The sequence below is a fragment of the Staurois parvus genome, unplaced genomic scaffold, assembly GCF_062004578.1.
Source record: "Staurois parvus isolate SC_StPar_1 unplaced genomic scaffold, SC_StPar_1.0 ptg002209l, whole genome shotgun sequence".
Taxonomy (NCBI): domain Eukaryota; kingdom Metazoa; phylum Chordata; class Amphibia; order Anura; family Ranidae; genus Staurois; species Staurois parvus.
In genome coordinates, this window is record NW_028320005.1 from 130,018 (window position 1) to 149,876 (window position 19,859).

The 19,859-nt window shown below is 48.9% G+C and overlaps 1 protein-coding gene and 1 pseudogene across 7 annotated transcripts in view; one reads left to right on the forward strand and one right to left on the reverse strand.

The window, feature by feature from the left end:
* Nucleotides 1–10,561, reverse strand: part of LOC149431551 (heat shock protein HSP 90-alpha) — a 28,674-nt gene extending 18,113 nt beyond the window's left edge. Inside the window, exons 1-3 of one of the 7 annotated variants that reach the window (XM_089665480.1) lie at nt 10,409–10,561; nt 5,432–5,579; nt 436–802 (exon numbers count right to left, since the gene is read on the reverse strand). In XM_089665480.1, coding sequence (XP_089521606.1) covers nt 436–802; nt 5,432–5,578 — 514 coding nt within the window. In that variant the 5' untranslated portion in view covers nt 5,579; nt 10,409–10,561. Of the gene's footprint in view, nt 1–435; nt 803–5,431; nt 5,580–9,419; nt 9,438–9,557; nt 9,577–9,672; nt 9,864–9,925; nt 10,022–10,086; nt 10,106–10,178 lie in introns of those variants that run through there. The other 6 variants (XM_089665478.1, XM_089665479.1, XM_089665484.1 and 3 more) reach the window with 6 other exon arrangements.
* A 7,386-nt stretch (nt 10,562–17,947) lies between these two features.
* LOC149431552 (WD repeat-containing protein 20 pseudogene) lies at nt 17,948–18,254 on the forward strand (annotated as a pseudogene).
* Nucleotides 18,255–19,859: the final 1,605 nt, after the last annotated feature.

Below are 19,859 nucleotides of genomic sequence, written 5' to 3' on the forward strand. Positions count from 1 at the left end.
AGTTAAAATAATGCAGTGCCGCACTGCAAAAAATGGTCTGGTCAAGAAGGGGGGGGGGGGGGAAATCTTCCAGAGGGGCTATAATTGCAAAAGCTTTGAGTAAAATGAAGCAACTCGTGGCCAGGGGCAGACTGACCATTTGGGCACTTGGGCACTGCCCGAGGGCCCGGGATCTGTAGGGGGCCCCATGAGATGCCCTTGGTACCTTTCGTAGGCTTTTTTGGGTGTGGTTTGAGTGTGGGCTAGGACACAGGGGCCCCATGATCCCCTATTGCCCGGGGGCCCCATGAGTTGTCAGTCCGCCCCTGCTCGTGGCACGGGACGAGAATAAATCTGTTACTGATCTGACTGTAACAGAGTGAAATCTGATTGGTTGTTATGGATGATAGCACGGCACCATTGCTCTCAGAGCAGAAAACGGGAGAGACCACTTACCATTGTCTGGTCTGACGGTGAAGGACCCTCCGGCCGATGATTCCCAGATGTATTGCTCGTCATCGTTGTGTTTGGTGATCACCGTCACTTTCTCAGCGACTAGATAGGCGGAGTAGAAACCCACACCGAACTGACCGATCATGGAGATGTCTGCTCCGGCCTGCAGAGCCTCCATAAAAGCCTTGGTTCCCGATTTGGCGATGGTGCCCAGGTTGTTGATGAGATCAGCTTTGGTCATGCCGATTCCAGTGTCAATTATAGTCAGGGTTTTGTCATATCTGTTGGGGATCAAGTCGATCTTCAGGTCTTTGCCAGAATCCAGCCTGCTGGGGTCAATGAGGCTTTCATAGCGGATCTTATCCAGAGCCTGAAAGTCCAAAATATTTATGCATCTGGTTATTACCATTCCTTAGCTGGTGGACGCCCAGCATCATCTAGAACTTTCCTCCCCAGCCTTACTGTCCCTTGCCCACCCCTTTCATTCATTGGTTTCAGCTCTTTCTAACATGGAGGCTCAGCATCACATTAACCATGGAGACTCAGCATCACATTAACCATGGAGACTCAGCATCACATCAACCATGGAGACTCAGCATCACATCAACCATGGAGGGTCAGCATCACATCAACCATGGAGGGTCAGCATCACATCAACCATGGAGGGTCAGCATCACATCAACCATGGAGGCTCAGCATCACATCAACAATTTAGGCTCAGCATCACATCAACCATGGAGGGTCAGCATCACATCAACCATGGAGGTTCAGCATCACATCAACCATGGAGGCTCAGCATCACATCAACCATGGAGGCTCAGCATCACATCAACCATGGAGGGTCAGCATCACATCAACCATGGAGGCTCAGCATCACATCAACCATGGAGGCTCAGCATCACATCAACCATGGAGGCTCAGCATCACATCAACCATGGAGGCTTAGCATCACATCAACCATGGAGGGTCAGAATCACATCAACCATGGAGGCTCAGCATCACATCAACCATGGAGGGTCAGCATCACATCAACCATGGAGACTTAGCATCACATCAACCATGGAGGGTCAGCATCACATCAACCATGGAGGCTCAGCATCACATCAACCATGGAGGTTCAGCATCACATCAACCATGGAGGGTCAGCATCACATCAACCATGGAGGTTCAGCATCACATCAGCCATGGAGGCTCAGCATCACATCAACCATGGAGGTTCAGCATCACATCAACCATGGAGGTTCAGCGTCACATCAACCATGGAGGCTCAGCATCACATCAACCATGGAGGTTCAGCATCACATCAACCATGGAGGTTCAGCATCACACCAACCATGGAGACTCAGCGTCACATCAACCATGGAGGCTCAGCATCACATCAACCATGGAGGCTCAGCATCACATCAACCATGGAGGTTCAGCATCACATCAACCATGGAGGGTCAGCATCACACCAACCATGGAGACTCAGCGTCACATCAACCATGGAGGCTCAGCATCACATCAACCATGGAGGCTCAGCATCACATCAATCATGGAGGTTCAGCATCACATCAACCATGGAGGGTCAGCATCACACCAACCATGGAGACTCAGCGTCACATCAACCATGGAGGCTCAGCATCACATCAACCATGGAGACTGAGCCTGGTGGTGAGCCAGAGCCTGCACCTGTCGTGAATTGATCTGGATTGTTTGCCTGAGCGATATACCTCTGTTTTTTGGATTCTGCATTGCATAGAAAAGCACAGAGACCCAGTGACGATGTCACTATATCTAAAATAACATTAGCAGTGAAAATAGAAAGTCTTTTTCTTTTTTTTAAATTTAATTAGCCTGTTAATGAAGGGGGAAAGAATTGTAGCAGACTGAACGTCAGCTTTAAGACGTCAGTGTCCACAAACTAATTATATCCCTTGAAAATTATAATAAAGTCTCACTGATTTAGCTGTTGCTCCCTAGTGGCTGACAGAATATATGACATTCTACTGAGTACCAGAGGCACAGAAAAAAAGGCAAAGGTTCTAACCAGACCCTGGATAGGTTCATCCAGTGCCCAGGGAAATGATTTGGAATTGTACCCCCCCCCCCCCCACACACTGCTAAAGCATGTTGTAGAATGGGTGTAACATCCTGCTTTCATTCTCTGCCCCCTTGCTTTGCTGCGCCCAGGGCAGCCGTCCCTCTCGCCCACCCCTTGTCCCTGCCCTGGTTCTAAATATTTACCACAATAAAATTTTAAATAAATCTGGCTACAGAAACACTTTGAACTCAAAGGGAGTTTCTGCTCTGTGGCATGTGAGCTGGTTAAAGAGAGAAAGCAAAAAAAATCTGGAAAACATCTGTGCATGATCATGCCGCTCCTCTGAAAAATGACCTGTGTTTGGATCTCTCTTCACAGGCTAGTGGCAGGCGGGGAGGAGATGATGTGACGCCTCCTCATTTCAAGTTGTCAATTCATTTTTGACAGCCATTGTCCCGCAGCCATGTGCATTGTGGCCCACGTCGTCTGAGGGACCAAAGCATAGCATGGTGACTGTGGCCAGTGCCGGGACGAGGTCATCTAGAGCCCAGGGTGATGATGCCGATTGGTGCACCCCCCCCCCCCACCCAAAAAACATATGAGCATTGTGTGTCAGAAATAATCCCCTCCCCCCCTTCAAAAAAAAAAAATGTGAGCGCTAATCTTCACACTTACCACTTAAGCACCCGGAGCGTAAATTTCCCTTGCAAGCTAAAATTCTCCCCAAACAAAAATTTCCCCTCTTCCACGACAAATTTCCCCCTCGCAGCTCAAATCCTCTCCCTCCCCAACCCCCTTCCAACACAAATACCCCTTAAATTTCCCCATTGAGAATAAATCCTCTCTCTCCCTCTTCCAGCACAAATCCCCTCTCCTAGCACAAATCCTCCTCCCAAAATTTCCCTCCTAGCACAAATCCCCCCAATCATCCCTACTAATACATATCCCCCCCCCACTCAAATCCCCCTTTCTCACACAAATCCACCCTCCTAGTTCAACTCCCCCCCTCCTCCAATAATCCCTTGTAGCACAACCCCCCAATCATCCCTACTAACACATATCCCCCCCCCACTCAAATCCCCCTTTCTAACACAAATCCATCCTCCTAGTTCAACTCCCCCTCCTTCTCCAATCATCCCTTTATAGCACAACCCGCCAATCATCCCTACGACCACATATCCCCCCCCCCACACTCAAATCCCCCTTTCTAACACAAATCCACCCTCCTAGTTCAACTCCCCCCCTCCTCCAATCATCCCTTCTAGCACAACCCCCCAATCATCCCTACTACCACATATCCCCCCCACTCAAATCCCCCTTCCTAACACAAGTCCACTCTCCTAGTTCAACTCCCCCCCCACCAAGCATCCCTTCTAGCACAACCCCCCAATCATCCCTACAACCACATATCCCCCCACCCCACACACTTAAATCCCCCTTCCTAACACAAATCCATCCTCCTAGTTCAACTCCACCTCCTCCTCCAAGCATCCCTTCTAGCACAACCCCCCAATCATCCCTACGACCACATATCCCCCCCCCCCACACACACACACTCAAATCCCCCTTTCTAACACAAATCCATCCTCCTAGTTTAACTCCCCCCCTCCTCCAATCATCCGTTCTAGCACAACCCCCCAATCATCCCTACTACAACATATCCCCCCCACTCAAATCCCTCTTCCTAACACAAATCCACCCTCCTAGTTCAACTCCCCCCCCCTCCAAGCATCCCTTCTAGCACAACCCCCCAATCATCCCTACAACCACATACCCCCCCCCCCCCCACACACACACACGCACTTAAATCCTCCTTCCTAACACAAATCCATCCTCCTAGTTCAACTCCCCCTCCTCCTCCAAGCATCCCTTTTAGCACAACCCCCCAATCATCCCTACTACCACATATCCCCCCCCCCACTCAAATCCCCCTTCCTAACACCAATCCACCCTCCTAGTTCAACTCCCCCCTCCTCCAATCATCCCTTCTAGCACAACCCCCCAATCATCCCTACGATCACATATCCCCCCTCCCCACACTCAAATCCCCCTTTCTAACACAAATCCACCCTCCTAGGTCAACTCCCCCCCCTCCAATCATCCCTTCTAACACAACCCCCAAAACATCCCTACGACCACATATCCCCCCCCCACACACACACACACTCAAATCCCCCTTCCTAACACAAATCCACCCTCCTAGTTCAACTCCCCCCCCCTCCAAGCATCCCTTCTAGCACAACCCCCCAATCATCACTACAACCACATATCCCCCCCACTCAAATCCCCCTTCCTAACACAAGTCCACCCTCCTAGTTCAACTCCCCCACCCCCCTCCAGAGCATCCCTTCTAGCACAACCCCCAAATCCCCACCCCGCCCAGGGCAGCCATCCCTTCTGCCCACCCTTTGTCCCAGCCCTGACCGTGGCATGTGAACACACCAGTCCCCTGCTATTGCAGCTGAAGGCTAGATTCACACCTATGCAGGCTGCGTTTGAGCCATTTCTGCATTGCGTTTTTGCACCTGTAGTTTTTACGCATTTTGAGGCGTTTTGCTATTTATTTTTCATTCTAAAAATGTTTCTTGTTGCTAGGCAGATTTAAAACGCACCAAAAGAGAAGCAAAAACGCATAAAAAATGCAATACATGCTTTTCTGCAGCGTTTCCTTTGAACTCTATAGAATCAAAAACGTAACTTTTTGCTAACAAATAAGTCCCTGACCCTTTCCAAAAAATGCACCGGGTGAAAATGTGCAGATGTGAACCTGCCCCATAGGATTGTGTTAAATGGACTATACTGCGTTTCTGCAAAACGCTGCAGAAAACGCTTAGGTGTGAACCTAGGGTAAAGGGGGATCATGAGTGGGGTGCTAAAAACCCAGCTCTACTGCACATATTTCACACCCCCCTTCCCCAACTGCTAGTCTGAACGAAGATTTAAGTTATGATCCATGTATTTATGTAATGAACTTACATCGGATGAGTTGGAGATGATCTCTCGCAAAAAGATCTCTTTGTTAGAATAGAAAGTGTTGATAATCAATGACATCAGCTGAGCGATCTCAGCCTGGAAAGCAAAGGTCTCCACCTCCTCCTCCATTGGTTTAAGTTCTTCAGGCATCCTGGGAACAAGGATAAATAAAGTCATGTTACTTCGCTTTTTCCTGCAAAGAGCTGGTCTAAAAACTGAGCCTGTTACCCTCAATGCAGCACTTTCTATAGGCAAAGGTCAGCATATAGGGAAGTATTAAAATTTGATGAGCTATTCATGCAAGTATGCTCGTTCTGTGAGAATGGCGGTAAAATCGAATGTTATTAGGCTGTTTTCTCTCCAGATCAAAAATTATTCATTCATAAAAAAACAAAAACAGTGCTTCAAAAACAAATCACATTATGGCCACTAGATGGAGCTGAAGATCATAGTAAATTAGTATTTATTTCCTATGATCACTGGCTTCATCTAGTGGCCTAATATGGTATTTTTCTGATTCACTCCATTATGTATGAATGAAATTGAACTGGAAACTCTAGTGACTCTACAAGTCTGCATGAATAATTTCCTGACATATCATAATATACAACTACAGTATATTCTATCTATCTATCTATCTATCTATCTATCTATCTATCTATCTAACTATCTATCTATCCATTATCTATCTATCTATCTATCTATCTATCTATCTATCTATCTGTCTGTCTGTCCGTCCATCCGTCCGTCTATCCATCCATCCATCCATCCATCCATCCATCCATCCATCCATCTATCTATCTATCTATCTATCTATCTATCTATCTATCTATCTATCTATCTATCTATCTATCTATCTATCCACACACTGTATTGCCAAAAGTATTGGGACACCCCTCCAAATCATTGGACTCACTGAGTTCTGAGGAAGGGGATATGTCCCTGAAACGCATCAGCAGGCTAACATGCCATCAGTCAGACACTCTGCCATCATTGTGGACCATCCTTGTGGCATTTAGGGTAGTTTATGTATTTTGTGAGTTTGTTTTTTTGTCTTTTTACTTTTCAAATACCTTGGATAATGCACTAGGTGTTTGCACCACCTGTGTGCTTCTTTTCCAGTTTTGATGATTTCCCAGTCTGAGGAGGGCTGCATCACCAAGAATTTATCCAAAGGCAATCAACATATTGGACTCCCTGGCCTCTTCCTGGCATTGACCCCTTTTGAGGCACTGGAGAGTTAGTGCTTTTCATCCAGTATACAATCAAGCCCCTAGGCATGCAGACTGCTTCTACAGACATTTGTGAAAGAATGGGTTGCTCTCAGGAGCTCAGTGACCCCAAGTGTGGTCCCGTGATAGGTGGCCACCTGGGCAATAAGTCCATCCGTGACATTTCCTGGCAACTAAATATTCCACGCTCAACTGTTAGTGGGATTATAACAAAGTGGAAGCAACTGGGAACAACAGCAACTCAGCCACCAAGTGGTAGGCCACGTCACATGACAGAGCGGGGTCAGTGCATGCTGAAGCACACAGTGCGCAGAAGTCTTTGACTGTGTGCAGAGTCAGTAGCTAAAGACCTCCAAACTTGGTTTGGCCTTCAGATGAGCACAACAACAGTGTGTAGAGCACTTCATGGAATGGGTTTCCATGGCCGAGCAGCTGCATCCAAGCCTTACATCACCAAGTGCAATGCAAAGCGTCGGATGCAGTGGTGTAAAGCACACCGCCACTGGACTCTAGAGCAGTGGAGAAGTGTTCTCTGCAGTGACCAATCACACTTCTGTGTCTGGCAATCCGATGGATGTGTCTGGGTTTGGCGATTGCCAGGGGAACGGTACTTACCTGACTGCATTGTGCGGAATGTAAAGTTTGGTGGAGGGGGGATTATGGTGTGGTGTTGTTTTTCAGGGGTTGGGCTTGGCCCCTAGGTGTTGATTTTTTTTTTTAAACTAAATTTTCTTCTTTTAGCATGAAGAAAAAACCCTTGATCTCCAGCCAAGCAGATTTTCCTAGGCTCAGATGATGCCATTTGTCTGCTGCAAGCAGAAGAAAGCATTTCCTCAGTCTCCTCTCCCCCTTCTTGTCAAACTGCAACATTGTAACTTTGAAGCGAGGTACAAGGAACAAGGGTACAGTAAAGGATGGTCTGGGATAAATATATGAGAACTGCATGGCCAGTACTGGAACAGGTTTATCCAGCACCCAGGGCAAAGATGCGGAACTGCATCCCCCCTTCCCTACTATTAATGAATGTTATAGAATGGGTTTAATGTCCCACGTTCATTTTCTGCCCCCTTTCTCTGCTGCGCCCAGGGCATCTGCCCCTCCTGCCCAATCCTTGCCCCCTTGTCTCAGCCCTGTGCATGGCCACCACAAGTCACATGATTGTGTAAACTCTGAGATGGCATCTCAGTCCAAGATATAGATGGTGACCCTGGATGATGCCTGAAAATGGCGCCATCCATCCGGAGAGAAAAGCTGATTGTCAGGGGGAGTACTGGGATCTCTGTGAGAGGTAACAAACATCTGGGAGTACCAATGTTACACACTACTTAGCATGCATACACTTAAAGCGGAGCTCCACCCAAAAGGGGAAGTTCCGCTTTAAACCTTTGCCCCCGCTCCCCATTAAGGATTGGCACCTTAGAGGAGTGGGTACTCGGGTACCTGCTTCCACTACCACTGCGATCACCTAGGTGATTGGAAGCGGAAGTTGCCCTCTCCGTAGTCTTCTGGGACATGTGACAGGTCCCAGAAGACTACGGGGCCATTCAGGAAGCGCAGCGCTTCTCGCACATGCCCAGTGGGCACCAGGCTGTGAAGCTGCAAGCTGTCCCAGCCGGGTGTCCACACTGAAGATGCCGGCACCGGGGAGAGAAGACGGCCAGTGAAACCAGCCATGGTGAGGACACCGCTGGATTGAGGGACAGGTAAGTGTCTGTATTTTAAAAGTCAGCAGCTACAGTTTTTGTAGCTGCTGACTTTTATTTTATTTATTTTTCATCTGGAACTCCGCTTTAACCTGAAAAATGTATCTGATGACAGGTCCACTTTAAACTTGCTGAACCACCATGGTCGCCATCTCCACTGTTCTTCTCATAGTTCATTGCTGCTATTTTCCTTGTACTGGTGGTAACCAAGCCATCACCAATCAATGGTAACAGACATTCGGTGTTATATATGTCCTTTGTAAAGTCCCTACACAGTGACAAGACAAGCACCCAAGGCAAAAAGACCAAAGTGTAGCCCCCTATACACCCTCCCACTCCAACCATGAGCTGTGAACTACTTCAGCAGCATAGTTTGCAGGTCTCGTCCTTTTTGCACATGCCCCCAATGGTGAATCGCCCAAGGTGACTGTCCCTTCTGACAACCCCTTGGCCTAGCCATGTTCCATAAATACTGCACCTTTCCAGGCAACTCTACATTCCTGGATTGTGGATAGTTAGTCTAGGTCTCTGCACTATGGTTGCTTCTCTGTCTTGTGTTCTCTGTGACAGATTGGACCTTGGCCTTTGACAGCGATGTGTCCACTTCTATAATTATATGATTTGTCTAGTGTAGTCAGCTCCTCTGTATTCCTCTATGTGTCTACCTTGTATCCCTCTAGGTGTCTTCTTTGTATCCCTCTAGGTGTCCACCTTGTATCCCTCTAGGTATCTTCTTTGTATCCCTCTAGGTGTCCACCTTGTATCCCTCTAGGTGTATTCTTTGTATCCCACTAGGTGTCTACCCTGTATCCCTCTAGGTGTCTTCTTTGAATCCCACTAGGCGTCTACCTCATATCCCTCTAGGTGTCTACCCTGTATCCCTCTAGGTGTCTTCTTTGTATCCCACTAGGCGTCTACCTCATATCCCTCTAGGTATCCACCGTGTATTCCTCTAGGTGTCTTCTTTGTATCCCTCTAGGTGTCTACCTCGTATTCCTCTAGGTGTCTTCTTTGTATCCCACTAGGTGTCTACCTCATATCCCTCTAGGTGTCCACCTTGTATTCCTCTAGGTGTTCACCTTGTATCCCTCTAGGTGTCTTCTTTGTATCCCACTAGGTGTCCACCTTGTATCCCTCTAGGTGTCTTCTTTGTATCCCACTATGTGTCATCTTTGTATCCCTCTAGGTGTCCACCTTGTATTCCTCTAGGTGTTTTCTTTGTATCCCTCTAGGTGTCTACCTCGTATTCCTCTAGGTGTCTTCTTTGTATCCCTCTAGGTGTCCACCTTGTATCCCTCTAGGTGTTCACCTTGTATCCCTCTAGGTGTCCACTTTGTATTCCTCTAGGTATCTTCTTTGTATCCCTGTAGGTGTCTACCTCGTATCCCTCTAGGTGTCTTCTTTGTATCCCTCTAGGTGTCTTCTTTGTATCCCTCTAGGTGTCCACCTTGTATCCCTCTAGGTGTCCACCTTGTATCCCTCTAGGTGTTCACCTTGTATCCCTCTAGGTGTCCACTTTGTATTCCTCTAGGTATCTTCTTTGTATCCCTGTAGGTGTCTACCTCGTATCCCTCTAGGTGTCTTCTTTGTATCCCTCTAGGTGTCCACCTTGTATCCCTCTAGGTGTCCACCTTGTATCCCTCTAGGTGTTCACCTTGTATCCCTCTAGGTGTCCACTTTGTATTCCTCTAGGTATCTTCTTTGTATCCCTGTAGGTGTCTACCTCGTATCCCTCTAGATGTCTTCTTTGTATCCCTCTAGGTGTCCACCTTGTATCCCTCTAGGTGTCTTCTTTGTATCCCTCTAGGTGTTCACCTTGTATTCCTCTAGGTATCTTCTTTGTATCCCTCTAGGTGTCCACCTCGTATCCCTCTAGGTGTCTTCTTTGTATCCCTCTAGGTGTTCACCTTGTATCCCTCTAGGTGTCTCCTTTGTATCCCTCTAGGTGTTCACCTTGTATTCCTCTAGGTATCTTCTTTGTATCCCTCTAGGTGTCCACCTCGTATCCCTCTAGGTGTCTTCTTTGTATCCCTCTAGGTGTTCACCTTGTATTCCTCTAGGTGTCTTCTTTGTATCCCTCTAGCAGTAGTAGGACAAGCTGTGCTCTTTGGTGCTTCTGCCTTGTGTTCTTCTGGGGTGACTACGACAGCTGTCCCAGCTTTCTTATATAGCACTGGCGGTTCATTCTGGAAGAGTCTTTCTTACTGAGCTTCCAGAAGCTTCCAGTGGGGGTGTTGGGTGTCAAAGAGTGCATGTGTTGGGACACCCAGGATGGGATATTAATAGCTGCTGCATATCTACATATGTCTGCTGTGTGCGACCCCCCCCGCCCCCGCTTAAGGCTAGGTTCACATTTGCATTTGATCTGTTTCTGCAGTCCGTTTCGCGGTGCTTTCTTGCACATTAATTTTTGACACATTTTTTATGTGTTTTGTGGTTTTTTTTCCAACTTGTTGTTGGGCAGATTAAAACGCAAAACGCATCAAAAATGCACTACATACTTTTCTGCAGCGTCTTCATTGAAGTTTATAGAACCAAAAATGCAACATTTTGATTTTTAAAAAAGTCCCTGACCCTTTCCAAAAAACGTGCCGGATGAAAACGCAGAGATGTGAACGTGTCCCATAGGAAATCATGTTAAATGGACTGTGAGTATCATGTTTCCATTTCCCAGGTAATGACCAGAAGAACATTCCATTCCACCACTTATCATGGTAGGTTCCTCAGTCAGTCAGGATTGAACCGGATTGGTAAAGTCGCCAGAAAGTGGATGGAATAGATCCCATGACATACAGTACATGCTACTGAACAAGTAGATCTCTGGTGAGAGCATAGTGGTGGTGGATGGCACATTGGATTTCAGAGCACTGCGTGGGCTGAACACTATTTGCTGTGATCGATATCAACACACCACAGACATACAGATTTACATTGGAAGGACTTTATTGTTAAGCATTTTGTTGGTTACACTGAGATTCATTTATATTTAATTTATATATTTTTTCTCACTGAATTGTCTCATTATTCACTTCATATGTTTTCATGCGTTGCACTTTTGATATATTATGTTAAATGGATTTCTGCGCATTTCCGCAAAACACATAGGTGTGAGCCCGGGTTCACACTGATGCGGTGCGGCACATCGCATGTGATTTGCACGAGAACCGCACCGCATTCCTGTGCAAATCACATGCGATTTCTGTGCGGTGCAATTTGAGCCATACATTTTCTATGGCTTAAATCGCACCCAGGGGCGGACTGACAACTCATGGGGCCCCCGGGCAATAAGGGATCATGGGGCCCCTGTGTCCTTGCCCATACTCAAAAAAGCCTATGAAAAAGGTACCAGGGGCATCTCATGAGGCCCCCTACCAGGGGCAGACTGACAACTCATGGGGCCCCTGGGCAATAGGGGATCATGGGGCCCCTGTGTCCTTGCCCAAACTCAAAAAAACCTATGAAAAAGGTACCAGGGGCATCTCATGGGGCCCCCTACTGACCCCGGCCCTCGGGCAATGCCCGAGTTTCCAAATGGTCAGTCTGCTCCTGATCGCACCGCACCTGCACCAAAAAAGTAGAGACCCGGAAACTCAGAACAGGGGTGGTGGGAACCCCTCATAATGGGCACAGCGGGTGTAGAGACCCGGGAACTCAGCACAGGGATGGTGGGAACTCCTCATAATGGGCAAAGCAGGTGTACAGTGCAGAGACAGAAAGTGAGCAAATGTAGAGACCCGGGAACTCAATAAAGAGATCTCACCAATAGAGTCTCCAAAAAGAAAGACGGAACTGACCCTCTAGATATGTCAGCTCCTATAGAAAGTATGATCCCGGAGGCGGTAACAAGTGGTGTGCGCAGCCCATGGGTCATCCAGGATGATACCGTCCAGCAAGACATGAAGCAGGAGTTTTTGGTGGACTGATTCTGCCAGTAATAAAGCCCGTCTTTGGCTGCACATGTGGAACTCTCTACCATGAAGGGAGAAGAGCATGAAGAATGATTGAAGCGTTGGGGACAATGAATATCTGGAATATCTAAGAAGGTTCTCGGGTGCAGCTGGCATCATGTCATTCTGGAGGTATGGTCACTATCCACGCTGCTTGCTCTATAATTAGAGGCTCCCAAGACTGCCTGCCTGGGTACAGATCATGTTTAATCCCAGACTGCAATCAGAAAACTGAGCCCCACGCCACATGAACACTTCAACAGAAGTATCTGAAAACCCATCAAGGGCTCATTCACACATAGGTCGGTAATCTGCGTTTTTTCCACACTGGATCAATGCAGGTTACCCCTAGGGTGCATAGAAAACAATAGTATTCCATGTGTCCCATTTACCGGGAGGTGCTGTGCGATGAGCTGCAGTAAAATGCAGACATGCAGCATTTTATTCAAAAAATCTTTAGAATTCCGCGCTATGGTATATAAAATTATGAAATGAAAAAATGGATCTTCGATCTACACGAGCAGCCACCGCAACATTGCAGCAACAATACATATAAAATAATATACAAAAGTGCGGAGCTTCAAAACATTTTTAAACTTAAAAGTCCAATCCACAAGATGAAGATTGATAAATATGACCCTCTTCACTGGAACCTCAGTGCTGCTAAAGATGTCTCAAAAATGGTCAGAAGATAGAAGAGAGTCCACCATCACCATCCACTCAGCCTCTTACCAGAGTATATTGACCCCCATCAGGGGACGTCATTGGTGACGAAACACGTATGGAGGAGCCAGAGCGCGTGACGTCAGCACCAGGGGCGGACTGACCATTTGGAAACTCGGGCACTGCCCGAGGGCCAGGGGTCCGTAGGGGGCCCCATGAGATGCCCTGGTACCTTTTTCATAGGCTTTTTTGAGTTTGGGCAAGGGCACAGGGGCCCCATGATCCCCTATTGCCCAGGGGCCCCATGAGTTGTCAGTCCACCCCTGGTCAGCACGTACCAGAACGCGGTGGCCATCCCACCCCATGCTGTTTTTAAAAAAAATGTTGGCGTGGGGTTCCCCTCAAAATCCATACCAGACCTGGATTTGGGCCCAAATGCCCAAAAAATAAATAAACGCTGACTGTGGCTGTTCGTAATATAGGCGCATTTACAGTTTTAGCTTTTTTTTTGGCAAAAGTTGGAATTCTCTTTTCATGAAGAGACCTCAGGACACCATTTTAGTCTAGGTTCAGCCTGGTTTCACTGATGCAGTATGGAATTTGCACCGGTTTCTGTGCGATTTCTGCACCGCGTCATAATAGCACCCCATCCACATGAACCATTGAGAGTGTATATTTTAAGTTAACGACACCCCAAAATCATTCCGCAAAACGCAGTGCGATGTGCAGAATCGAATCTCATGCGTGTGGACACCCATGCGATCCTATTCTGGTGTGGACTAAAAAAGGGACCTGCACTTTTTTGGTGCGGGTGCGGTGCGATCAGGGGCGGACTGACCATTTGGAAACCCGGGCATTGCCCGAGGGCCCGGGGTCAGTAGGGGGCCCCATGTGATGCCCCTGGTATCTTTTTCATAGGCTTTTTTGAGTTTGGGCAAGGGCACAGGGGCCCCATGATCCCCTATTACCCGGGGGCCCCATGAGTTGTCAGTCCGCCCCTGGTCAGCACGTAGCAGAACGCGGTGGCCATCCCACCCCATGCTGTTTTAAAAAAAAATGTTGGCGTGGGGTTCCCCTCAAAATCCATATCAGACCTGAAGGGACTGGTATAGATTTTGGGGGGGGGTGGACCGTGAACCCCTACGCAATTTTTCTTTAATGTTTTTAATGCAGGCATTCTCGCTGACAGCTGATGAGTTATCGGTTGTTAGGGATGCAGCTCCCGCTTGCTCCTTAACAACCAAAAATGAAACCCCATAAAAAAATGCATCAAAATGCGTGTTCAAAAACCAAAATGCACTGCAAAACGTGCCGAAAAACCACATTAACATGAGTGACTTACATTTTTTATGCATTTCACGCTCTCGCCCCCCCAATCCCAGATAAGGGTCTAGTATGGATTTTGGGGGGTACCCCATGCCGTTTTAAAAAAAAAAAAATGTTGGCGTGGGGTTCCCCTCAAAATCCATACCAGACCTGAAGGGACTGGTATAGATTGGGGAAGGGGGTGGACCGTGAACCCCTACACAATTTTTCTTAAATACTTTTAATGCTGTCATGCTTTTGCTTGGCATTCCCTGCTGACAGCTGCTGCTGCTTGACAACCAAAAACGTAAACCCATAAAAAATGCATCAAAATGTGTGTTCAAAAAGCAAAATGCACTGCAAAGTGTGACAGAAAACCACATCAACTGCAACCGCATAGATGTGAACCTAGCCTCAAGCCTTAAAGAGATACTAAAGGGTATTTGTTTTTTGCCCTAAAGTGTTACTAAACCCACAACAGTGAAATCAGTCTGTATATGCAGTAAAGCATGCTTGTTATACTCATTGTGGAACCTAAGGGGTTAATCCTCCGCATTGTGCAAAAAGGCTGTTTGATCCTGTCTTCTCTGATCCTCCCCTTCTTCCAGTGTTCCCAGTCCATCTTCTGATAGAACAGAGCCTTGGGGGCACTCTGCACATGCTCAGTTTGGTGTGTATTGCTACAGAGTTTTTTTTTCTTTGGGAGAGTGCATGTGATCAGCACAGGGCCAATTAGCACTGTCCAGACAGAAGGTCAGGGGTTATGCAGCCTCATAGGACAATCAGGGGGGAATGAAAACTCCTCCTACAAGCTTTAACCAGTGCTGTACTGGACACTGATAGAAGTCACGAGACTGCTCTAACTGCTAATGAGAAAATGTATTTAGCAGTTTATATTTACAATAATAACTGCACTTCCATGTTCCGTGTACTGTGGGAGACCGGATATAGTGAGTGCAAGGAATTTCACAGTCCCTTGATGTCGCTGTCTGCTCTCTCTTCCTCTGAGTAGAAAACAAGCTACTAAAGGGGCATCCTTGTTGGCGTGCTCTTGAGCTGGGCTGTATGCATCCATAGACACACACAGTGCTGGCAAGCTACACCCCTCGTGCTCCTCACAGAAGTTTGACTAACAGCAGAAGGAGCCTATGGCATCCGCTACTCTTAGTGTCTTGAATCCAGGAAATGAAGAGAGTGGTGCTACAGCGGGGGAAGCGCTGGATCTGTGAGAGGAGTCAGGTAAGTGTTTGTGATGGGGGGTGGTAGGATAGGTAGTGGGGAATTTTTTACCTTAATGCAGAGAATGAATTAAAGTGTTACTAAACCCCGAACCTGCATTCAGTATATCTGGTCTCCCCGGACCCTGCATTCACTATATCTGGTCTCCCCGGACCCTGCATTCATTATATCTGGTCTCCCCGGACCCTGCATTCACTATATCTGGTCTCCCCGGACCCCGCATTCATTATATCTGGTCTCCCCGGACCCCGCATTCACTATATCTGGTCTCCCCGGACCCCGCATTCAGTATATCTGGTCTCCCCGGACCCTGCATTCATTATATCTGGTCTCCCCGGACCCTGCATTTACTATATCTGGTCTCCCCGGACCCTGCATTCAATATATCTGGTCTCCCCGGACCCTGCATTCACTATATCTGGTTTCCCCGGACCCCGCATTCAGTATATCTGGTCTCCCCGGACCCCGCGTTCAGTATATCTGGTCTCCCCGGACCCCGCGTTCACTATATCTGGTCTCTCCGGACCCTGCACTCACTATATCTGGTCTCCCCGGACCCTGCGTTCACTATATCTGGTCTCCCCAGACCCTGCACTCACTATATCTGGTCTCCCCGGACCCTGCGTTCACTATATCTGGTCTCCCCAGACCCTGCACCCACTATATCTGGTCTCCCCGGACCCTGCGTTCACTATATCTGGTCTCCCCAGACCCTGCACCCACTATATCTGGTCTCCCCGGACCCTGCGTTCACTATATCTGGTCTCCCCAGACCCTGCACTCACTATATCTGGTCTCCCCGGACCCTGCGTTCACTATATCTGGTCTCCCCAGACCCTGCGCTCACTATATCTGGTCTCCCCGGACCCTGCGTTCACTATATCTGGTCTCCCCAGACCCTGCACTCACTATATCTGGTCTCCCTGGACCCTGCATTCACTATATCCGGTCTCCCCAGACCCTGCATTCACTATATCTGGTCTCCCCGGACCGCACATTCACTATATCTGGTCTCCCCGGACCGCACATTCACTATATCTGCTCTCCCAGGACCCTGCATTCACTATATCTGGTCTCCCAGGACCCTGCATTCACTATATCTGGTCTCCCCGGACCCTGCATTCACTATATCTGGTCTCCCCGGACCCTGCATCCACCATATCTGGTCTCCACGGACCCTGCATTCACTATATCTGGTCTCCCCAGACCCTGCATCCACCATATCTGGTCTCCCCGGACCCCGCATTCACTATATCTGGTCTCCCACAGTACACACACCTATGCAGGGTGTGTTTGAGCTGTTTCTGCATTGTGTTTTGCGTTGCATTTTGCACCTGCGTTTTTTTTTTTACATTTTTCTTGTTGCTAGGCAGATTTAAAATGCAAAACGTGTCAAAAACGCACCAAAATTTCAATACATGCTTTTCTGCTGCGTTTCCATTGAAGTCTATAGAACCAAAAATACAACTTTTTGCATTCAAGAATCTCTGACCCTTTGTAAAAAAACGCACCTGGTGAAAATGCAGAGATGAGAACGTGTCCTATAGAAAATCATGTTGAATGGACTGTACTGTGTTTCTGCAAAATGCTGCAGAAAACGCTTAGGTGTGAACCTAGGGCACAGGGATGCAGACCCTGCCACTTTCCTTTGAGCCCTGAAGGTGCAGCAGCTGATTGATAATTATGAAATCACTTCCCTGAGCACATGGACACAGACAGACAGACAAACAGCTATTTCTTCACAAGAACAAAAGGTAGGAATCTGCGAGAAAGTCTGATAAAATCCCAGCAATGTCCATGGATCACCCAGAGGGGAGGGGCTTATTTTCTGGAGTGGAGTTACTCTTTAAGACCTGACATGTTGGGGATCTAGTTACTCGGTGCAATCTCATCTTTTATATTTCAATGAAAATTGGGCAATAGGTTGTGCTTTCATGTACTAAAATTAACTTTATTGTATTTTGTACTGAAAATGTGTGTTTGATAATATCAAGCGAGATAAAAAAAATTGTTAGCGCCGGCATTTTATCCCCCAGGGCCTCTGCTTTCAGAAAATCTATCATGTTTGGGGGTTTGACTAATCTTCAGGCTGAAAATGTACATCTCAGCATGTGTGCAAACACAGGAAAGGGGCTCTGATGCTGAAGATTAATAGAGTTTCTGTTCTGGGATGGACTGGATACCAGGCCCCGGGACATGTCCACATGTCACCGACTTTTATCATCGTGGGTTGTCAGCTGCCCTCCGATACACGCCTCTCACCTGCAGTACTCACAGCCAACTGAAAGAGGGCGCTCAAGCAGCACCCAGAGCCAGGCGAAGCTAGAGAGCAGCCTGCGCGCATGCGCGAGAAAGGAGACGTCCGGCGGACCACGCCCACTCGGCGGGAGGGCGGGCGGCGCAGTGAGCGGAGCCCCCGAGGGTTGGGCCGGCGCCTGCGCGTTGAGGGAGATCCGGGTACTTGGCAGGATGAGAGCGGCTTTCCAAGATGGCGGCGGAGGGAGGAGGGAAGGAAATGAACGAAATTAAGAGCCAGTTCACCACCCGGGAAGGCCTGTACAAGCTCCTCTCTCACTCCGAGTACAGCCGCCCCAACCGCGTCCCCTTCAACTCGCAGGGCTCCAACCCGGTGCGGGTCTCCTTCGTCAACGTCAACGACCAGTCCGGCAACGGCGAGCGCATCTGCTTCAACGTGGGCCGCGAGCTCTACTTCTATATCTACAAGGGCGTCAGGAAGGTGAGGACGGGGGAGGGGCTCTGACTGGGGGGCGCACTGGGGTGGGAGGAGCGCTGACTGGGGGGGGTCACCGGGGGGGGAGGGGCACTGACAGGGCTGAAGGGTCACACGGGGGGGGGGGCACTATTATACTGGGAGACCCCCCCATACTGCATACTGGGAGACCCCCCCATACTGCATACTGGGAGACCCCCCCCATACTGCATACTGGGAGACCCCCCCCCCCCCCATACTGCATACTGGGAGACCCCCCCCCATACTGCATACTGGGAGACCCCCCCCGCCCATACTGCATACTGGGAGACCCCCCCCGCCCATACTGCATACCGGGAGACCCCCCCCCCCATACTGCATACCGGGAGACCCCCATACTGCATACCGGGAGACCCCCATACTGCATACCGGGAGACCCCCATACTGCATACCGGGAGACCCCCATACTGCATACTGGGAGACCCTGACCCCCCCCCCCCCCCGTGCTGCATATTGGGAGAACCCCCTTGCATACTGGGAGACCTGAAGATCCCCCCCCCCCCCGTACTGCATTCTGGGGGGACCTGACCCCCCCCCCGTGCTGTGTTCTGCGGGACCTGACCCCCCCATACTGCATTCTGGGAGACGCCTCCATCCTATGAGGCCCCCCCCCCCCATACTCTATCCTGGGAGACCCCCCCCCATACAGAGTCGGGGCGCACAGTGTGGAGCTGCTGGGGGTCATATGACTCCAGGTCTGTGCAGAGTCGGGGCGCACAGTGTGGAGCTGCTGGGGGTCATATGACTCCAGGGCTGTGCAGAGTCGGGGCGCACAGTGTGGAGCTGCTGGGGGTCATATGACTCCAGGGCTGTGCAGAGTCGGGGCGCACAGTGTGGAGCTGCTGGGGGTCATATGACTCCAGGGCTGTGCAGAGTCGGGGCGCACAGTGTGGAGCTGCTGGGGGTCATATGACTCCAGGGCTGTGCAGAGTCGGGGCGCACAGTGTGGAGCTGCTGGGGGTCATATGACTCCAGGTCTGGTCACCAACAGCTGATAGGAGAGTTTATACCAGTTTCCTCTTCTCATAACCCAGCTCCTCTTTGAAAGTAGATCGAATGTGAGCGTGAGAGAAAATCCCACATTTTTGGGTTGTCCCCAGAACAGGAAGTCTTCTAATGGGGACACTAGTTCTGGTGACACCATGGGATGCCCTTGCTTTGGAGGGATTCCTCATTTTTTTGTTTTGGCTATGGTGTCCTTTTATGAAACTGAGATCAGCGGCGATCCTGAGGATCGTTGCTGATCTCAGATCATTAGTGGTTTAGGAAACATGATCAGCGGAGAACATGTCCTCCACCGATCATCTCAGCACACAGACGGCCAGTGTATGAAGAAGCGATGTCAGCCCCTCACTGGTGATCTGTGTTCTCCCTCCAGATTCTCCAGCCCAGAGCTGGAGGATCGGAGGAACCACAAATGAAGCAAAGGTAATTTACTGCTGCTTAGTAAGCGGTGTTTGACTGATCTCTTACTGGAATCTCGCGAGATTATAGTAACAGCAGCCGTTTTCCAGCGTTCAAAGTGTTTGTAGATCGCTTCTCCCTTCATTCGGAGACGTGATCTACACCGCT